This window comes from Artibeus jamaicensis, unplaced genomic scaffold, assembly GCF_021234435.1.
Source record: "Artibeus jamaicensis isolate MK-2021 breed Jamaican fruit bat unplaced genomic scaffold, CSHL_Jam_final contig_391, whole genome shotgun sequence".
In the NCBI taxonomy this organism is placed as follows: domain Eukaryota; kingdom Metazoa; phylum Chordata; class Mammalia; order Chiroptera; family Phyllostomidae; genus Artibeus; species Artibeus jamaicensis.
Window position 1 is genome coordinate 25,819,069 of NW_026521814.1, and position 22,772 is coordinate 25,841,840.

A 22,772-nucleotide genomic window follows, 5' to 3' on the forward strand; every position below is an offset into this window, starting at 1 on the left:
TCCGATGTACTTTTAACCCTTATCCAGAATTATACAATAGCAAATACCAGAAGAACTTGTAAGACAGATCTTTTTAAGACTTCTCTTACAATATATTACTTTCCTGTAGAAATTCCCAAAAGTTTTGCATTAAGATAGGTAAATATTTGTGAAAGAGACTGAGAAAAGAAAATGACTTCAAAGTAATGAAATATATTTATATGTGGAAATTATTTTACATTTCCATCTTGAGGCTTAGTAGTCTAAGGTTCAGGAGCAGACTCAAGCAGTTACAACTGGAGGACCATTCCCAAAGTCTCCATAGGCTCGGCAGCACAGGGCAATAGGAGACAACTAAAAGAATTTCAGGGGCCAGGAGACAAATGGATAGGGTTGGGGTAGTTTCCCAAGGTGTGTTACCGTAGATTACTCATTTTTTGATGTTTAATGTCTTCATTTAAAAAATGTTTCATGGTCAGGTATTCTTTTAAAACACCACTTAAACAAAATGTAGCAATGCTTCTTTACTGTACGGCTCCTCAGTTTTAGTATGTGACTAGGGCGACAATCATTCTAGGTTGAGGAATTACCTGGGATGCAAGATTTTCAGTGCTAAACACTGGGAAAGGGATTTGGACAGATTTGAACAAGTTGTCATCCTATCCAGACTCTTCAAAAGGGGTCAAACCATGCAGCATTTTTTCAATTTCATTTAACTGGATGTCCTCTGTCTTAATACAATAGCATTTTGAGGCATTTAAGTTCTACTGAACACATTTTCAAAAGTGCTGGGGTAGAAGAAGGTTGTCGGGTCTCCTATTCAGCACCATGAAACGTTGGTTTCAGCCTCTCTCTTGTCTGGCAAGAATGAAACCTATTTTTACTAATGAAATATCCTCTGGCTGCATTAAGTGCTATTTTAGATGGGTGAGAAAAATGTGGGGTAGTTAGAAAGAAAATCTACAGCTGGAACATTTTTTTTCTGGATTTTCCTCTCAAAACATATGTGTTTGGAGTATAGAAACAATTGAGAAAAGAAATGCATGAAATGAGTAAATATTGTATGTATTAATATGGAAAGAAACATTAGGAGGTGGGACATAATAAAAAAACCACACAGCTGACCCAAGCCTGAATCTATTTTAAATTCCACCATTTTTGTTGGACACTAAAGCTTTTTTTTTCATGTTGAACACCACTGCTTTCTCTTATCTTCTGCTGACATTTTGCATTGAGAAGTCCTATTCTCTCACACTAGACTGTTCTGTATTGTTTCTCCAAACTCAAGTTTCTATCCCCTATAAATATCATTTTATATCTAGGCACTGAATTCCTGCATTGCACCAGTTTCATTTGTGGATGAAGAAAAATAGATGAGAAAGAAGTACACGGGAAAATGGGGATATAGGTAAGAGCTATGACTCAGAGCTTGTGAAAACCATAGAATCACTCTGTAGATTTCTTGAGGAATGACCTCTTTTATGGAAGCTTTGATGTCTACTTTCGATAAGTCAAGGGCCATAGTCAGAGGTCACTTGAAAGTAGCTGAGTGGCCTCCGTGTTCACATATGTATCAATTAATTGCCATGATATGAGCTGATGTCATGGCAATCACTGAATCTGCCCTGCAAATTCATTCATCCAATCATGAATTTCACAAACACTTATCTAGCACCTCCTACATGCTAAGCAGAGTTCTATGAAATTCTGGTTGCATCTTTACTTTCCGTCTGATGACAGTGAGGGGACTTACTGTAAAATCATTTCCTCTATGCACCCCTATATTCATAGCAGTGCAATTTACAACAGCCAAGTGCTGGACACAGCTTAAGTGACCATCAGTAAATGAGTGGATCAAAATACTGTGGTACATTTACATGATGGAATACTACACAGCAGAAAGAAGAAGCTCCTATGCTTTGTGAGAGCATGGCTGGAACTGGAGAGTATTACACTAAGTGAAATAAGTCAGGCAATGAAAGACGAATACCATATAATCTCACCCAATCAATGAAACAAACAAGCAAGCAAAATATAACCAGAGACATGGAAATAAAGAACAAACTGACAGTGATCAGAGGGGAGGGGAAAGGAGGGTAATAGGGGAAGGAAGTGGAAGGGTCAAGTCATATACAAAGGACCTGTGGATAAAGACAATTGGATGGGGATTGGCTTGGGAATGTGGATTGGACAGGGCAGGGGAGAGCTATGAGGGGTGGGGAGGCAATTGGGGCAACTGTAACTCAACAGCAATAATAAAAAAAGCATTTCTTCTAGAATCTCTGTGGTGTCACATGGAGGCTCCATTTTTCTCCCCCACATACCATTGTGTGTTTCACAAGGTAAAAGCTGAAGCTCACAGAGTTTTACTCTCTTATCCCATTAAATTGAGAAACTTCCTAAATGTAACGAACTAATATTCAGTGGTTTATTTTCTAAGTAATATTCTTTGATGACTAAAGTACATTTTATGTGGGGCATTCACTGTAATTCCTTGAAAACTCAGAAAAAGAAGGTAGGCTTTTTTTTTTACTAGTTCAGTGTCAAATTAAATGAAGGCATCAAATGGATTTCCAAATGATTCTATTCTCTGGCCAAATACATTTGGTATTTGAATAAGTAATTTGGATGTAGAATTAAGTAGTCATATAGGGTAAAATTACCTCAATTACCTACAAACTAACTAACCGGCATCTTAAAATAACATCGTTTTTTTTCCTTTGCAGAGCACTCTTAGGAGAATGAGGTAGATCACAAGTGAACACATTGATTTACTAGTATCAGACGCCATGAACTTCAAAATAAAGACTGTCTTTTATTGTAAAAATGTTGGGCAGCCATTGTTGGGTTGCAAGCAGTGAAGTGATATGCTCCGATAAGTATTCTATACAAATCATTCTGACTGTGCAAGTGAGAAAAAAATTAGGGCAAGAGTAGAAGTAGGGAGGCCAGGTAGGAAGCTCTTTTTCAGTGTTATACCAGAGATGACTAGGGATTGATACAGGGAATTGGTGGAGGGTCTGAAGATAGAGATCTGAGAACTATTCACAAAAGAAAATCCTTAGAGTGTGCTCATTGGTAAGATTGCACTGGCTTTATAACTCTGCCTCACTCTCTTTCAAAGCCGCGCATGGCATAAGGGAGCTCTCTCTTTGTGAGAGGTGAAGGGAGATTCCTGAATCAAGGCCTGAACATTGTTAGCAGCATGGACCACAAAGCAGTGGGAGCAGGAGGACCAGGATACAGCCGTTTAATATTGTCCCACTATTTAAAATGCAGTATAATAGCTCTACTATGAATTCCCCCTTTTCTCTAAATTGCCAGCTGTGTTTCGCTTTCATTATATTTAAAAATAACACCCACTTTCAAAGATAACCACATTCAAGCTGCTATTATGGTCGTCCCTTGAGTAACTGAGTAAAATCCTCAACACTGTAACCTCTCCAGTCTTCAAGGATTAGATCTCAAACTGCAGCTTAAAGCTCAACGGGTTCAGGAAAGATGACACTATCAGCATATCTTTTCACCAAGTTCCCACCACTATCACTTAAATCAATGTGTCAGAAATTCTACTTGCCAAAGGTCATGATTTTCTATTAGTGCTATAGTCTCTAGGGATGGCCGTCAGTGTGTCTGAACTGACTCTCGCCCTAATTCAATGCTTACAAGATCATGCAGGATTTCTTAATTTAGCGATAGGTGTAGAGAACATCAATTTTGTGTGGATGTCATCATTGAAATGGGCTCTCTCTTTAACTGATTCCACTATAAATGATCATTCTATTTGTGGTCTTCACCAAGAGAAGCTAATGTTGGAAGAGCCATCCAGTTAGCCAAAACATAGGATTGAGGAGTGAGAAAACCAGCTGGAAAATGAGAAAAAATGGGGGAAAGATTAGGTTTATAAGAAATGTTATTTAATTAGGAATGGATCCAGTTTAAATGATCCATCTGCAGAACAGGTTTTTGGAAGCATCAGCCCAACCTTATTTAAAATCGAGTTCATTCCCATTTTATTCTTCTCAGAGAGAGAGCCACATGGAATACAAAGCTAAAAGATTTTTCAGCACAAGTTTATTAACTGATGATAACTGGAGTGATTCTTTTGGTTTGACTCATTGAGCCAGGATGCTACCATTATTTAAACATATTGCTTTCCATTTATTCCCAGATTTTTTAAATCCCAAAGCTATAACAAGTGTATAATTTACCAGAGAAAATTAAATTGCTCTTTGTTAAGTACACATCGAAAATCATATGCTACAATATGGGTTGTATATTTAGTACAGTAAAAAAGCTATATTTTCGAATCCAAATTTGAAACAAATTAAATACAATTTGGCATGCTTTACAGCATACAGGGAGATTCCTACGTATCAAACACTGTCTGGAAACAAGTGAAATTTTCTACTCACTCGAAATTATCGAAACAGGAGGAGGACATCTTAAATAAAGCCCCACGTACAAAAACAGCTTAAGAGGAAAAAACGGACTTGACTACAGTGAAATCTAGGAGATCGATTCAGTAAGGAATCATAAACAATGTCCCTCATGTGGGTGGCAGATTGACACATGTAAGATGACAAGAAATACTATACAGAATATACCACATCTTCTGCACATCCACAATCTGACACAGGAAACTCCTGCCTTTTACTTGTAGAAGTTTTCCTGGCTTTCTTCATTACCTAACACAATGTGTTCTCAACACAGGTCAGAGTGATATTGCAATATCATCAGTCAGATCACGGCACGCTCCTGGGCTCCAGGCCCTGGGTGGCTCCAGCTCACTTACAGAAGGAGCCAGACCAGCGCTGGAAGGTCTGAAAGGATATCTTCACCTCCCACCCTCATCTCTGAGAACCCTCTTACATTAGTCTCACTAACGTCCCTACTCTTGGAGCACCCCAGTTATGCACCTGCTTCAAAGGTGCTGCAGTCCTGGAATGTCCTTCCCTGACTTATCTGCAAGGACTGCCCCTTCATTCCTTCCTTATTTCTGTCCAGGCCTTCCTGTGCATCCCCAAACTAGAAACCCCACCTCCTTCCTGTATCCCACTTTCCCCTCCTACATAGCATTCATTACCATCTGATAGCCTAGTTTTTCCTTGTTTATTTCTTTACTGTTTGGGTCACTTCCCAAGAAATAAGCTCTACCAGGGCAGGGATTTTGCTCATCTGGGTCCTTCTTTTAAATTTCATAGGATGCAGAGGATGCCAGGAGGCGATGTCTACATTTCCTCTTGTTAGCTTCTGGGAGTGGTACACACAGACACCTCACTGCTGCGTCCCTTTCCGAGTCCAGTCTGCAGCTAAAGACAGTCACCTGGCCCAAGGTAACACTGCCTTTCTGCAGTTACCAACATCAGTGATGGGGTATAAAGGCCCCGCCTCATCGACGTAATTCAGCATAATTCACCGGTACCATCCCAGGTTGAGAGCTCCAGGTGGGTCCTTCTTCCCAATCCCATTGTCATCCCTTCCACAGGTGCTGATTCTGGGCATACCACTCACTAAACATGCACAAATCTCAAACTCCGAGTCTGCACCCTGGGAAACCCCGCCAGGACTGTAGGTGAGGAAGCTAAAAACAGAGTCTAAATAACCTGTCCATGGTCACTCTGCTAGTAAGTGGTGGAGCCAGGATCAAACCCACAGAGCTCAGTTCTAGAGCCTGTTTTTAACCACTGTTTTTTTTTTTTTTTGCTGCTAAACACATAACCATATTTTTCCCTCAATAATTTAAAGTACATGAACTGCTTTAGAGCAAATACTTACAAAAGAAAGGGAATGAGGTTATGCATGGGAGTGTAGGGGGAAATTAACGTAAGAGATGACAATCATTATGTGCTATGTGAACTTAGGAGTTAACATGGAGAGCATGTTAACTTAGATAACAGACAACAAAACCCTACAGGGGTTTGAGTTCTATGTTGAATCACACAGATGATTTCAGAAACAAAAATGAGAGTGGGAAGGGAGTAAGGAGATGGGATAATAAAATCTCACGTGATTGTTGATAGAGTTTATCATTTACATAAAGCACAGAATATAGGGTCTAGTTACTGCAAGAAAGCTATACAAGAAGCAGAGTAATCTTGTAGCCTATAGTTTCCTTCCTTCTTAAAGATCGAGGACTGGCTTAGTTACCATATACACTGTTGCTGGGTCTGTGGGCAAGATGCTCATCCTTTCTCATCATCTTCTGCACACTCAGAGGCTATTATTGTGATTAAATAAGTGACTATTATAATAGTGCTTTTTATAAAACAGAATATTTAAAAAATAATTATACATCCTCTCAGACTTATCTAGTTCATGCTCTCCTATCAAGCAGAACTGTAATAAAATCTCCCTGCCCCAATTTTAAAAGGCTCTCTCTCTAAAAAGCTCAAATGCTCTGAGAAAAACTTTGCCATGATCAGACCCCTAATGGAAATTCCTCCTTGTAAGTATACGGAATCCCTCATACTGTGAATCCTTACCGTATCCTCTCTTTTGGTTTTCTATGGAAGCAATATGCCTATTTCTGCAGTTTTAAGAATAAAATTATTTGCTGTTTTAAAAGTTTTAACATCATTTCTTAACTACTTATATAAGCACAGTTCCTCTGCTATTAAAACTGACTTCACTTCTTTTTTTAAAAAATATTTTATTTATTTATTTTTTAGAGAGAGGGGGAGAGAAACATCAATGTGTGGTTGCTTCTCATGAGTCCCCTACTAGGGACCTGGCCTGCAACCCAGGCATGTGCCCTGACTGGGAATCCAACCAGCGACCCTTTGTTTCACAGGCCCGTGCTCAATCCAATGAGCTACACCAGCCAGGGCTGTTTTCACTTTTTTACATGGTACAAAGCTAGCTGTCTGCATTAAGTACTGAGAACTGTAATTGTATTTGATTTCTTATTATCATTTCAGCATCCATACTTTACACTATGAATGGTAAAAATCACTAATTAAAAGAGTCAAACTTCTAATTAAGCTTTTCAGAAAAATTATACAATCAGAGTAACTGGGACTAAAGAGCAAAGACAATATAAATCCTTTTAATTTCATTTTTAAGTTTTTGGAGTTCAAAGTTCTTTACATTAGTTTGTTATAATCATCTTTCCTATAAGAAAACATTACTCTCTTTTCCTGATAAAGTAAATGAACTCCAAGTGAGATTGAGAGTAAAGATCAAACAGGCATCCTTCAAGCCCTTTAAAATCTTGAACACAAATCTCCTGATTGAAGTCCAAAGCCATGGCCATCAGACAGCACATGAGTACATCTCTTTTCCTAGACTTGGTTTTAGAACCCATATGGATACTTCAGACAAAAGTTTGAAGCATCCATTTTATATTCCCAAGCAATCTTCTCCGGAAATTCAGAATATGATCACTGTTCTACTGGAAGAAGAGTTGATTTTTATTTTTAAGATGGTAGCCATATGGGAAAACAAAGTACGGCTATGGTGATAAAAAGGTTACTTCTCCTTTTTTATTTTCCATTATTCTCCCTTTGTTTCCCTCCTTTTGTTTTGTTTTTTTAGTTTTCCAATTTTACTATTCATTGCATGTCCCTTATTTTTTCTACCTCTATATCATTAGTGTTGCGATATTGTTTTACTTTGAGGTAAAGAGAAAGCAAAATGGATTCAAACCTATGGAAAGCCGAGATAAGATTTCAGTTGAAGATTAGATGGTTATAAGGCAGAACAGCAGCCCTAAGGCATGGAAGAGAAAAACAGGACTAGTTTCTTCTTGTCTCCCCACAGACTACCCTAGAAGCATCTCAGACCTTGCATAAGTGGTAGAATTTCTTTACTGAATCGGTATCTCAGCTGAAGCTGCTAACAATTCACGCTTGTCAGACTTGGCTGTAATGTGAACCCAGTGGGGAAAATACATGGTGAAGCATATTGTGTTTGCCAGAACTTGACCATGACAATAAGGTTAAGAAGGTACGAGGTGAGGTCAGGAAAGGACATGACTATGGCAACATGGAACAAAAAAGGCTTAGCCTTATATAAGCATATATATATGAAATGAACACATAGTTGTTATTTATATTTAACATTTTACTTCCACAGAGAATTGCTTCTCTTGTGATAATTAGAATCAGAACCATAACATTTCTCATTGTGTGCTAAGAGGAGAATTTACTTGTACTCTCTTCGAGTGTAAAGAACTGACACATTCATCTTTAACAGCACCGAAAATCCTGTCACAGCATCCAGGTTTTATCAGGCATGCTCAATTCGACCGAATTCCTGAATATCAACAAATCCACCTCAGAAACATAAGGATTTTTTAAAAAAATGATTTTCAAGTTCTCAAACTTTGTGAAATACTGTTTTTACAACCCACTCATGGCAGCCTAAGGTCCACAACTTGCTGCAGTGTAGACATTTCTCCTTGTATCTAAGATGTATGTGAAGGAAATATCTCAATTATAAACACCTGAGTAATATACAAGTCAAAATTACACAGACCCTTTTGTGTTAAGTAAAGGCACAGCATAATTGGTTTTCTACACCAAAGTTACCATAACGACAATACCTGGATGGTTAAAATAAAACCAGGCTTTCTTTTTATAAATAATGGACATAAATGTAATGTCAGCTTTGTCTATTAATGTACATATCTGACATTAATCTATTAAAGAATTATCTTACAATTATATAATTATGTAAGCTGTATACACATAAGCCTAGTGCTTCATTTACCTTACAAAATAAAAATATAGCCATTTCTCTATGTCATGTCTCTTGGACACATAGTATTTGACATTATGAAACTTCCCATATGATGATACTAAATTTTAATTGTGGATCCCTTCAGACTTATAGCAGTATAATACATTTATCAGTGTTTTAATAGTTAAAATATCATTTTCACATTACTGAGCTTATATTTTGCTTTCAGAAATCTAATTTATCAAAAGTCTAATCAATTCAGAGATAGTTTTAAAAGAGAATAATGAAAAATATGCATAGAGTTGTCTTTATGACTGAAGACTGTGAGAGAAGAGAGAAAAGCAGGGGTTAAAAATGATCTTTTACCACCCACAGCACCCATAGACTCTTGGAGGAGGCGCCTTTCATACTTTTTTCTTACTGCAGTATGTGTTACTTAAGGAAGTCTGTGGGTGGGTAAGATGTATCATCCCTCCTACACACACACTTTTTTGTATTTACAACATTAAATTTCTTTCTCACTACACACGCGCATACACACACACACACACACACACACACACACACACTTGAAACACTAACCCCTTTCAACTACTTTCTGAAATTTTTGAAATTCTGTCTACACATTATCACACATTACCTTTCTATAGAATGCATATATAGTTATAGTTTATGCTGAATTTTTTTCAACTTCCAGTCCATTCAAAAAGGTTATTTGCTGTAGATAGTTGCATTTCTAACTAAACATTTTTGTTTGAAAACAGAATTCCACAAACAACGTGTCTTAGGTTCAACACTAATAAAATTATTCTTTGTATTGATGAGTTTTCATAAGTACTTAAAGAAGATGCAATCACTGAAATGGGAAGAGCTAAGACCACCACGCAGCATTTGTTTCTTCTCACTCTACAAATCACTTATATGAATGAACGCACATTGTAGGTCATGGTGGAGACACAGTGAACATGTTTTGCCTAAATAAAATCAGCCTTTCAAATCGTTTCATCTAAATAAATAGATTGACAGTTAGATTTTAAAACCTCCCATAAAATGTATACTAACGAGTTAATATAAATTTTATGAAACCTTTATATTGCTTTTATATTGCAGACACAGTGTTCCCTCCAATGCGGTAAATGACTGTTACCACTATTAAGCAAATAAGTTAAACTTAAATTATTTTTTTAAATAATTGGATCTAATCTTCATTGCTAATGTATAGTCATTTATCTAAAAAGTAAAGAAAAATCTAAAAAAGTAAAAATTGATATATTTTAAAGTGACTTCAGATTTGGACATTTAATGATATAATTTATGACAGTCACACATTGAAGTGTTTTGCAAATAAATTTGATCCCCTTATTTTTCAGATCAGTGCACTCACTTGGAAATTATGTTAAGTTTTGCTAAAATAAATGAAAAATATAATCATTAACCATAGAATGTGCTCGCAAAGCTGCCCCAATTATTAATTAAATACACGTTATTGAGAATACATTCTACAGAAGCCAGTTAGAAAAATCACTAGCTAGAATTGTTGAATTAGCCAATCCCAGGTAATTCAATTACTTCTGGGTAATTCAAAGGAAACTGATTCTAACTCCTCTGATACCTTGGAAACAGGAACTCAGTCAGAATACAAAGGCAAGTCCATCTTCTCTATGGAAGAAGTAAGGAGTCAAATATATTTTATACACAACCCAATGGATATGCGAAGTGGAATTATGCAGGTCATTCTAACCTAGGTTTTCAGGGTCAAGTTATTAAGCTTTTTTGGCATCTTGTAATACAGTAAAAAAATTAAGAAATTAAATACATTAGTATTTTACAGCAAAGTAATACAAAAACTTTTAAAAGTAATTCTGAGAAAATAAAACTGTTGAGTCTCTTATTTAAAAAAACAGTTAATGCCACTAGGAGTAAATATTCATTAGTGCAACTTTCAGAACAACTATTTTAAAAGCATATGCATAAATGTGAAATTTTGTTTGACTTCAGTTAGAAAAGCATTTTGGGAAATTTATGATGAAGATTCAAACCATAAATAAAATCCTGTCAGTAGGTACATCAGATCAAATTTTAAAAGTTTCTGACTCTCTTATTTTATACACTTATTAAACACAATGAGAAATAAGCCAGGCAGTGAAAGACAAATACCATATGATCTCACCTACAAGTGGAACCTAATCAAAAAACAAACAAACCGGCAAAATAAACCAGAGACATGGAAATAAAGAGCAAACTGACGGTAACCAGAGGGAGGGGGGAGGGAAATAAAAGGAGAAAGAAGGGGAAGGATTGTTAAGGAACATAGATAAAAGACCCATGGACAAAGACAACTGGGGGAGCAAGGATTGAATGTGGTAGGTGGGGGGTGGGTAGGGAGGGCAAGAGTAATGAGGGGAAATGGGACAACTGTACTTTTTATTGTAATAAACAATAAAAAATAAAAAATAAAAATACACAATGAAATAATGCAAACATATATGTAACTTATTTTAGTAAAGATAAATACAAATTAATTTAATCAAAGAAGATACCATCTTATTTTCATTGGTCTGTTTTTTCATAATTTTTAATTTTTATTTCATTTTTTATTTTAGAGAAGGGGGAAGAGAAGGAGAAAAACATACATGTGAAAGAGAAACATCAGTTGGCTGCTTTCTGTATACACCCCGACTGGGGACTGCACTTGCAACCCAGGCATGCGCCCTTACCAGGAATCCAACCAGCAACCTTTGGGTTTGCTGAATAATGCCCAACCGACTGAGCCACACTGGCTGGGCCACTGGTCTAAATTTTGTTTAGTTTTTCACTTTCCTTTAATAAACTCAATCTCCTTCAGTTTCAATTTTTAATTTAATAATTAAGGCCCTGTTTACAAGATAGTTATATATGTGTTAATATTATTATCTGGTAATTGATAGCAATACCATAAAAAAGATATTTAAATGGTTTCCTCATGAGTTATTTTTGCCCTGTCAAATGTGCTCAAAATCTTCTGTTGGAAAGTTTTGACATGCATATCTATTTCAAAGATAATCCAGACACAAACAAATAAACAGTGAAGATTAGTTGGAGACAGAATTCTTAAGTGTACTTTATAAACATATCAAATAATTTGCATGGTATATACATTTACTTCACCCAGAGAATAATAGTTTTTTGTTTTTTCCTTTCCTAAAATGTGACTTGTAAATTCCTCTCAGATATCTATAATGACAAGTAAATATGTACAAAACATCCACACGTAAGTCCTTCAATATATAAAAAGGCATCTCCTACCTCCATCTCCAGATCCGGATCCTGCATCTGGGAGAGAAAAATAAACAACTTTGTTTTCGCTTGAAAAAATCTTAAAAAATATTTATGACTCTTTTTAGTTCATGTTTACTTTCTTTAATAAGATAGTGATATAATTGACAAAATTATGAATATTTGTATTCATAATTGAATACAAATTCAATTATGTGTATTCACATCAATTTAATTTAAATGTGTATTCACATCAATTTAATTTAACTTGTATAGCATAACTTATACAATAAACATTCAATTACTTATATGCTTAAACTTTATGAAAGAAAGAATTCTCTAACTTTAAAATAATTCCTAAACTTCACTATGTAAAGTTTCACATGTTTATTTTAATGACAAATTTGGTGCCAGTAACAAAAAATTGAAAATGAGATGCTTATAGTAATCAATGAGATTTAGACATTAAACAGTTTAAGACATGTAGCAAATAAAGTCATAATTAAGATTTATATTATGGATAAATCACATGTGCACAAAGAAAAATAGTTTAAAAATAAATACCTTTTTATATGATTGTTAATATGTTTCCAAATGCCACAATTGTGGATGAGCCTATCAGACACCAAGAGCATCTTTTGTTTTTGAAATCAGTAGAAGAGTGAGATTAACTTTGCCTTTGGCTCAAAATTGAATATACCTTAGGTGATGCTCACAATACAAAAAAAATCCCTTATGCATATTTATTTCTTTCTCCATTTCTTCTCATCTCTCTCTCCTACACAATTACAACTGGTCAGAGTTGTCTATTTCTGAGAACTCAGTTCCCAGAAACACTCAGTTTTGTTACTGGCGTCAACACCACTGAGTTTCCATTTACTTCTACCTGTTAAGTGTAGACATCGTCCTCTTTCTACTTCCCTATTCTTTCCATTCAAAGTACATTTGGTCATGTATTTTTGATGTTACTACTAGGAAATAAGACTAATACTAGTATTCTCTGCCTGATATGCCCTCACTTAACGTTGAAATCTCAACCAGAATTTAAGAACTATATCAAATGCTACTTCTATAAATTTACATTTAGTGTTTTAGTTCAAATTAAAATAAAGCAGTACTTCCACTTGCTTGCCAGCATGACACTGTCCTAAGAGGCATTGCACAGAAAGAGGCATAGCACAGAAAATCCACAGAAGGCTGACACATGGGAAAGAATAGATGCCTCCTTGATAGCCCCCCTTGCTATGTTAGGGTTTAGCATGTCCATGAAAGAGCAGTAGTTGAATTATCAGCCTTCATGGAAACTCATATTAACTAAATTCACAGGATCTAACACTGTATAAAATTAGAATACTAAATCTTTAACTACCTGCTAGTGTGACTAAGACTTGTGTCTCTGGGCCACAATATCCTTTCCTTAGACAGGCTAGTTGGTAAAACAATTTATAATGAAAAACCTTTCCTGGTAAGTATAGAAAAAAGATTTTTATCATATGATCTTACTATTTATTTATTTTTTTAAAAGATTTTATTTATTTATCTTTAGAGGGGAAGGGAAGGAGAGAGGGAGAGAAACATCAATGTATGGTTGCCTTTCGTGCATCCCCTGCTGGGAACTGGCCTGCAGGGAACCTGCCTGCAACCCTGGCATGTGCCCTGACTGGGAATTGAACCACGACTGTCTGGTTCGCAGGCCCGTGCTCAATCCACTGAGCTACACCAGCCAGGGGTGATCTTACTATTTAATGATAGTAGATGAAGAAGGCTGATGCATCCATCTTGATAGTAGAATAGTGTTGTTAACTGAACTGAAATCATAAGTCATGGCCCTATCACTTTTCAAGAAGACAATGCTTGAAGGGTCAATGTGTATCAAATTTCTTTTTAATATATCTTCACAACTAAAATTTTAACTGATTTTATTTGAATTAATTTGAAAGTTAATTCAGTATCATAATAATCAAGGACTAATAACAGGATATACTAGTATAGCACTAATACATTCTACCTGTGTTTTAGTTAAATGTGTATAGTTTTTTATTCTCTTGTCACTAAGATGGTAAACTTCTTTACATCAAGGTCCATGATTGTTCAACTTCCTATTCCTACAGGCATATAAGAGGAAATGCATAAAAGCTTAAGGATTCCAAGCTATAATCTTCAGGACATTACTCATTGGATGGCATAAGAAATGTCATTCAACCTTCCTACTAAGCTTATTCAGTCTATTGAATGGCTATAATAATGTGTATTACATTTGGGCTATTTTGAGTATTACTATACAATAGCATTTTTTAAATCCTTATCACCGTGTCTAGAACATAATAATTAAAAATCTGAATGAACATCTTGCCTGTTCATCTATAGGTTTTCTAATACATGCATACTGCTGGGGAAAATCAAGAAAATAGCAGTAGAATTTTGGCTTGTATTTCCCATGTATGTTTCCAAAAACTCATGCAGTATGGTTCTTTAGACAATGTGCATTTGATTTGACACATATTGTGTATTTAGAAAAGAGAGAAGGAAGACATTTTTTTAAACAGTCACTTAAGCTCATGGCATCATTGTGCAATAGTGATGGAAAGCTTTAACGATTTGCCTACCATAAGATGAGTCATCTTAACAAACAAGAGATAAATTGCCCACTAAAACTCATTAGAGACACAGAAACACCTAAAGAAGTCATGTGGTTGGACTCGAATCTGGACTCCCAGTCAATGCATTCCTTATAAAAAAGAGAAGAAAAATTGACAGTGTGGCTATTGACCAGACTTCCCAATAGCCACTTTCTAGACAAAAAAAAAAGATATTTAAGTTCAATGAAATATGGTGCGGGTAAAGTAGGTTTGTAGTTGTCTGTATAATACAATAGTTTTACTGACTGTGTTCTGCATACTCACAGTTGTAAACCTATCTTTGACTACCCCTGTATAATAACGTTATATCTTTTACTGTTTTTTATTCCTAGAGGTCACAACTTGCCACCTCCACTCAGTGTCCAACAGCATTTAAAATAAATGACAAATTATGAAGAAAAAAATAAGAATCTCTTTTAGATCAAAAGTCAGAACTCCAATTTACTTATAGTCACACCAAGTTAATCAAAGTTACTTTAATCCCTCTGTCATTATTGAGATAAAAAATCTGCTTGATTTACAAGTCAATGGAAGATGCATGCAACAAAATTGGCTTGCTAATTAAATCTTGAAGAAATCTAAGTCTGGGAATGTGCTTGAGATGGATTACTGAATTGTGACTAAATTTTCAACTCGGTTAAGTATTTATTTCTATAGTATAACCAAAACATTAGGGACTAGAATGGAAAGATTTGAATGAACCAGAAGAATGCATCTGCCTATGCTGACAAGAACTCTGAGGCTGACGAGAGAGATTTTGCTACTAAATGCTGTTAGCCATAATCATAACTTTGTGACCGTTTATTATGAGGACTGTCCACTGATTCTCACTTGGCTATAATCAGAGACAGATACCCTACATGGTCTTGAAAGAGCAAATCGTTTCCTTAGTAGTCTCTGGTATTTGCCTACATCATTCCTCATTTCTGGGAGTCAGAGCCTTTTTTTTTGTTTTTGTGTTTTCCTATCCTATTTGTTCTAAAGTCTCACTTTTCACCTGTTGTTTAGTAGGTATGGTACATTGATTTTTTCATAATTTGTTTGCTCTTTGCCTTTCTTTCTAGTTGCTCCATCCTTACTTTGAGAGTAGCAGGCTGGCCCTCCTTTCCCATGGAGGAAGATGGTCCAGAACCCTCACTTGTTGCTGTCACTTTCACTCATTACTTCTCAGTTGCAAGTCAACAGCAATGATCTGCTTACTCTGGCAAGTAAGAAGGGGAGCACCAGTCCAGTTTGCCCCCTAGTCACCCTCCTAGAAGGATATTTGCATTAAGGCAAAGAATCACACAGGTGACAAAACTACTTAAAAACTAAAACAAAAAGCAGAGATCCTGCATAACTGTCCATGAGGAATGAAGCTTTTCTGTTCCCCTAATTCTTAGCAGCTTTGGTAGTTTCCAGTACAACTTAGAACATTATCTATTACTGATCATCGATTGGCTTAAGATAATCTTTTAGGGAATGGGACTTTCTCTTTGCTCATTTACCACCTTGCCCTTGGCAGCACACACATGAATTTTAATTTAATTCATCAGAATAAAATACTTGTTATCTAAGAGGTAATTTTCAATAGAATAAACTTTCCCGGTCACTATTCTATATTTCTACTTTTGATGTGTTTAATATCATTATTATTATCCCTGAACATGCTTATATCATTCAACTCTTTAGAATCTATGTCATTCCAAAAAGATACATATTTGCCATTAAGAAAAACTATCATGGGATACTAAAAATTTCTTTAATATATGTGATTCCAATGCCTCAAGGCTGACTAGAATCCTCAGCTTCATTTTAAAGCACTCTTTCATCGAGTTAGGCTCTGCTCCTCTTGTTTGTTTTCCTTCTTTCCTATAATGTTGTTCAGCTCTGACCACTACCGTACACAAAAGGAAAACCTGGAAAGCTAAAGAGCATGTAAAGTCACTCTTTCTCTTCACTTTCTGTGTAGCATTTTTTGCACACTATAACTACAATGCTTTGTGGAATCCCAAGCTGACTGTGTCAGAAACGACAGGTGTCATAGAAGTAATGTCCACCACCAATACAGCTTTCAAAATAATCTACTAAAGGGCAGGAGAAGCATTTTGTAGAGGGGCTATGGTAGGCCACATCTTAACTTCCAAACCTGAATCTGCAAAGCTACTCTCCAGCAGGCAATGCTATTGTTCAAAACAAACAGACAAACAAGCAAATGTGTTCACCCATAGACAGGTTTCCATACACTTGACACCTGGGTGCTCAATTTAGGTTTATAATTATAGTATTCAATGGCCTTTACTTCATTAAATAACATGTGTATTAAAATCTACCAATATCCTTACGGTAGATTTTCTCTTTCTTTGGGAAGTGATTTGAAATGCAAAAAGACATAGAATAAGAGGAATGCATACTTTGTACAAAGGAATAAGAGGCTTGTCTAGCCAATATATAGTCCAAATTATTTATCTCAAGTTAACAGAAAATGCGAGAGACATAATTTTTGGATTCACAATTGATTCAGAAGGTTTAAGGAGGATCACATACATACCTGTGGCACATGAGCCTTCCGACACCACAAGTATCTCGCTCTGCTGTTTGCAGGCAGCCTGCCGCAGGTAACACTCATTCTGGTAGCTCTCTCCATTGGAGCCACACACAGGCACGTAGTCATTGTTGCACTGAGAAACACAGATATAATCCTATGGTTAGTACTGCGTCTGCGGGCCTCTGACTTCTTGAACAAAAATAATCACTTACAATAGAAAGCCCTTGTCTTCCTTTTCAGTGATCCTCACTGTATCCAATAAGTGTTTGACCTTGCAGGGGGATTCATTCAAAGAAACACAAAAGCAATGTCAAATCGGCCAACTGGTCATTTAAGTCAGATGGGGGGAAAAAAGCAGCTAAATTGATCAGGCAACTCCAACAAAATGAACAGAGAAGCAATACTAAAAGGAGATACCAACAAATACGTCAATATTTTTTCATACTGTTTTTTGGAAAAAGTAAAACGTGCTACAATATTAAAGCTATTCAAAAGCAGACAATGTTTATGTTTGGAGAATAAAAATGTATAACTGAAATGCCAGTGAATTCAGTTACTCTTTAGCATGATTTTTCTCTGTTGAATTTGAATCTTTGTTTCTAAATATTTGGATAAGACATTTGGATTACTACTTAATTTTCATTACATCATTATATCATGGGATAATGATGTAGATACAGTATAGAGAGAAATAGGCTATGAAATACAGGAAAAAAATTAGCAGCTACTGAACTACATGTAAACTTCACTGATTATTCAAAAGTATGACTATCAATATATTTAATAAAGAGAAAAGTTCATTTAAAAAACTGTCATTGCAAAAAAGTGCACATTTTACAATGGAAAATAAGCAACCTACAGGGTATACTCATCATAGTATAATCACAGCCTAAGGCATTAGAGACACTTGGCTGAGTCCTGTACCTGCTAACTGTGCCAGAGATGTGATTATCTGATGATTACTACCACACATGTGCTTCATTGATTAATTATAACACAAACAATGACAAAGATGATTATTTATAAATACTCACCTATGCCAGAAACTGAGTAAAGCAAATCATATGTACACATGTATGTGAAAACACTTTGCTGTCTTCTACTTCTTATTAAAATATTTGGATACTTAATGTGTCATAAATGCATAATACTTTATATTAAACAAATGATCTAGTGAGATGGCTAAAAAAGTTTTAATATATATGATAATAAACCTAAAGTTCTATCATAAATCAAATTCAACTCAGGGATTTATCCTGAGGTTTATATTGTACTCTACTGTCTTACGATATCTGCACTTTCTCCTCCCCAGTTGACCATCTTGCTCTTTGCCTTTATGTAATATAGGATTAATTATCCTAATAATTTAAAATGGTATAAACCAATGTTCTCTGAAGTGAAAGTCATTTTAGGCGACTTACTTTGTATTAATTAATGAAAAACTTAAATATAATGTTTTACTAACAGTGATATATTTTTCTGCCAGTAGTAAATCCAAATTTTATGACACTAATATTATAATCAACATAATTGCTAGCAAGGTGATTTAGATATTAAATCATATTCATTTAAATATTAAATATTATTATATTATGATTTAAATATTTAACATATGGCCCATTTTGTAAATCTTCTTTATTTCAACAGCTTCTAATTTAGACATTCCGGAAGCCCTCTAGACAACAATTCCTTTCCACACTTATACTACTACTCCCAGACTCAGTCTGTCTATGGGATTGTGTTTTAAACATATTGTTTTGATGGGAAGTTTTTGCTAGTGAGGATCTTTAATTCAATAGCAATTCATTTCTGACCAGGTGATACATGTGCTGGGGCAGCTTTCCAAATGTTTTCCAAATATATATATGCTTACATCTGAAAACCAACCAACTGAAGGATTGAACATCTTCATCATTATGAAGAAAAAAGGCAATAGCACAATGTCAATGAAAAGGTGAATTTTCCATGAGAAAATAGTGCTAAGAAGACAAAACCATATAAATGGTCAAAACCATGGCCAGGTGGTTGGATAGGGTGCTTGGCAAAGGTGGTGTGTTCAGGACCAGAGACAGGAGAATATAGGGAAGATTTATGAGAACTTGCTAACATGACGATGGTATCTGAGCACATGGAAGAGAGACTATAAAGAAGTAAACAGCTGGTAACATTATACTCAATAGACATGTGCACCCTTTCAGTAGACAGAACAGAGTCATAATCAGTGCAGATGACTGGACTACTTAGCTTCTTATGCTGGGTTCCTACCATTCTTGTCACTGGTTATTTTTTAATCTCTATCCCCAATTTTGGTTGCAATACTTTGTGTGTTGATTATTGGCATCCACATTTTCTTCTCTCTGATTCCAAGAATTTCCTTATTTATCATTGTCATCTATTTCTGCAGATTACTCAGAAGTAGTGAGCGGACTGGGAGTGAGGTGTGGGAGGTATTTATTATCTCTGTCAAGTGCTAGTACATAATGTTGATATGCACCTTAAAATATGAAATGGATAAAATACTCATATGACACTTCTAAGGGATGGAGCAAGCCAAATGTGAGCAATGCTAAAAACAGAGCTACTAAGTTCTAAGCACAAGCCAACAGGGAGATTTGTAAGGAGCTGAAAAGAGTTCAGCTGTAGATTATCAACAAGATGGACTTTGCCCCTTATTACCATGACTTGCCATCATCAATATGAGTAACACAGAGGAAGCATATTCTACCAGGGGTGTTCAATCTTTCGGCAGCTTTGGGCCACACTGGAAGAACAACCGTTGTCTTGAGCCACACACTGAATGCATTGTGACATGTAATCACAAAAACATCTCATAATGTTTTAAGTAAATTGACCATTTTGTGTTCGGCTGCATTCACAGTCATCCTGGGATGCATGTAGCCCGCAGGCCTCAGGTTGGACACACCTGTAATAATTAAGGCTCAGGAATGGAAGCCTAGCCCTAGGTTCTCCCACTTCTTTCAGTGCCTTGGTGTAGGACTTTGTGTATATTACTCAATTATTAAATGTTTAACAAGCTTATAGCTCAGTTTCCCATTCAAAATTGCTAATTGGAACTTTTAGGAGGATTAGCAGAGTCATGTTTTTAAAACATTTTGCAATATTCATTTGTAAAAGGAAATAAAAATGATTTGCCTTCATGATATGTATTTTAACTAGCAGAGTCACCAGCATTTAAAACTGACACTAAAACATGTGTGTCTACAATTAGAAAAATAAAGGAAGACAGGATAACCCTGGTATAAAAATAGGCTAACTACATTAAAGCATATCAAGTTGTTTGAAATAGTTTTTAGTGGTAATCATGACACTGCTCATGTTTCAGATGAAGGGACATATTCAGATGTTAAGTGACTTGCGAAAGGCTACGAAGTTGGCTGGTAAGAGAAAAAACAAGACTCAGGCCCAGATGGTAAGACCCATAAATGTATGTGTTGTACAAACTTCCTCTCAGGGAGAAAGGGATTCTATTTTTTGTAAGATGTTTTAAAATCTTAAATTTACTTTACAAATATGTGTTTTTTAGAATGATTTTGTTCCAAATGCCCATATTGCTTAAGAAAACAGCTACATGCCACATGGGTAGATGCAATGACTTGATACTCTAGAATATATGGAATTCATTTTGCTACAAATTAACAAAGGATTTATGTGAGAAGTTTTTCATATGATTTATACATGCTTGGTTAATAAGAATTTTATTTAGCTGAGATTTCAGTATCTATAAACTATGCATAACTTATATTTTATTATTGTCCACACCTTCCATAGAGTCTGCCACGTAAGAAAGTTCTCTACACATGTTAAGTGAATTCTGCTATATTCCTGGTTGTCAAAGGTTTAGGGATAGTGACTTGGAATATGGTATGTTTTTTGCTCAAAAGAGCACAAGATTAAAAATACCCACATATGGGGGGGGGGAGTGCTGGGATGGAAGTAAAAGACAGAAAGCTGTACTTGAACAACAATTAAATAAATAATTAAAAAACCCCAAATCCACATATGTCCCAACCCTTTGATCATTCCATAGGTATCTTTAACTTCTCTGTGACTACATTTCCTAATATGGAAACATTTTTATGGTTTTAAGAGTGGGCAGTTTTATGACTAGGGGGAAAGCATCTCTGTCACTTCTGAGACTAGAGACTAGGTTGTCACAAGATACAGCTTCTACCTGGCTCTTTCTGTCTCTCTGGATGCCTGTCTGAAAGTCACTGTGCTGTGAGGAAGCCCAAACTAGCCCACACAGTTAGATGCACATGGAAAAGGGCCAAAGTTCCCAGCCAACAGTCAGACATAAGAGTGAGGACTCTGAGATAAGTATAGAACCAAACCTGTGAGGTCCCTGCCTCACTTCAGCTAATGCCCGAGGGAGCAGAGATGAGCTGATACCACTAAGCCATGTCCAGTTGCAAATGCTTGAACAAAATAATGTTCACTGTTTTGTGACAATAATTCTGGGAAATTTGTTAGGCGAAGTCCTAGCACATAGGAAAACTGCAGATCTAAAGATGGCTTATTAAATAGGTTTTCCGGAACAACTACAAAGGACACACGGACAAAACCGATGGGGGGCATGGAAGCAAGGGAGGGAGGCGGGTGTGGCTGGGGTTGGGGCGAGTAGTGGGGAGTAAATGCAGGCAACTGTAATTGAACAACAATAAAATAATTAAAAACATATTTAATGTTTGAATAAAGTAATACTCAAAATACATAAGGCTTCATCATATTTTTAAAATTATGTGAGAATTGATAATTATATGACCAGTGCAATATATGAAAACTATATGTCTTCTTTGCTTCCCTCCTCTCTTGCTTCCTTTTTTCCTTCTTTCTTTTCTCCTTTCATCCATCTTCCTGTTCATCCATCTCTATATCTATCCATCCATCTATCTGTTCACTTATCCATCCATCAACTGGTTCTAAATTTTCATACCCGCAAATGATTTACCAACTTGACCAGCATTCAATGTAGATAGGAATGTAGGATATATGAAATTGAAATCCATTTCTGAAACTCATATCATCACCTATGATTAGTTGAATTACTTTTGATATTAAAAGTTCTCCACAATAAATTTGTACTTTTGTAGTTGCTACTGATGTTTTTATTTGCATATATCATGTCTTGGAAAAAAACAGATTTGGTGTCAAAGGACCTCAGTTCTTGCTTTAGGATCACCACTCAGTGGTAAGTTATTTGTATTTATAGCCCTTAACTTCCTCATCTTTAAAAAGAGAAAATAACTATTTCACTCAGTTGTGAGAAGTAAATGCGACCCAGCAGTCCCTCCTTATTCATGGCTTCAGTTACCTGCAGTTAACGTTAGTTCAAAAATATGAAATTGAAAATTCCTGAAATAAACAATTCATTACTTTTCAACTGTGTATTTTTCTAAATAGTGTGATAAAATCTCAGGCCAACCTGCTCCATCCCCCTGGGATGGAAATCACCCGTGTCCAGCATCTCCATGCCGTACATGCTCCCTGCCTGTCAGTCACTTAGTATTGTCCTGGTTATCAGATCAGATGTTGAGATGCCATGATGCTTGTGTCCAAATCACTCTTATGTTCCTTAATAATGACCCCAAAGTTCAAGAGTAGTGACGTTGGCAATTCAGAGATGACAAAGAGTGGCCATAAAGTGCTTCCTTTATGTGAAAGGTGAATAC

At 35.9% G+C, this 22,772-nt stretch overlaps 1 protein-coding gene across 1 annotated transcript in view; it reads right to left on the reverse strand.

Annotated features, from left to right (window-relative positions):
* Positions 1-22,772, reverse strand: part of TMEFF2 (transmembrane protein with EGF like and two follistatin like domains 2) — a 230,449-nt gene that overhangs the window by 201,812 nt on the left and 5,865 nt on the right. The window contains exons 3-4 of the mRNA XM_053665145.1: positions 17,086-17,215; positions 11,947-11,973 (exon numbers count right to left, since the gene is read on the reverse strand). Coding sequence (XP_053521120.1) covers positions 11,947-11,973; positions 17,086-17,215 — 157 coding nt within the window. The remainder of the gene's footprint in view (positions 1-11,946; positions 11,974-17,085; positions 17,216-22,772) is intronic.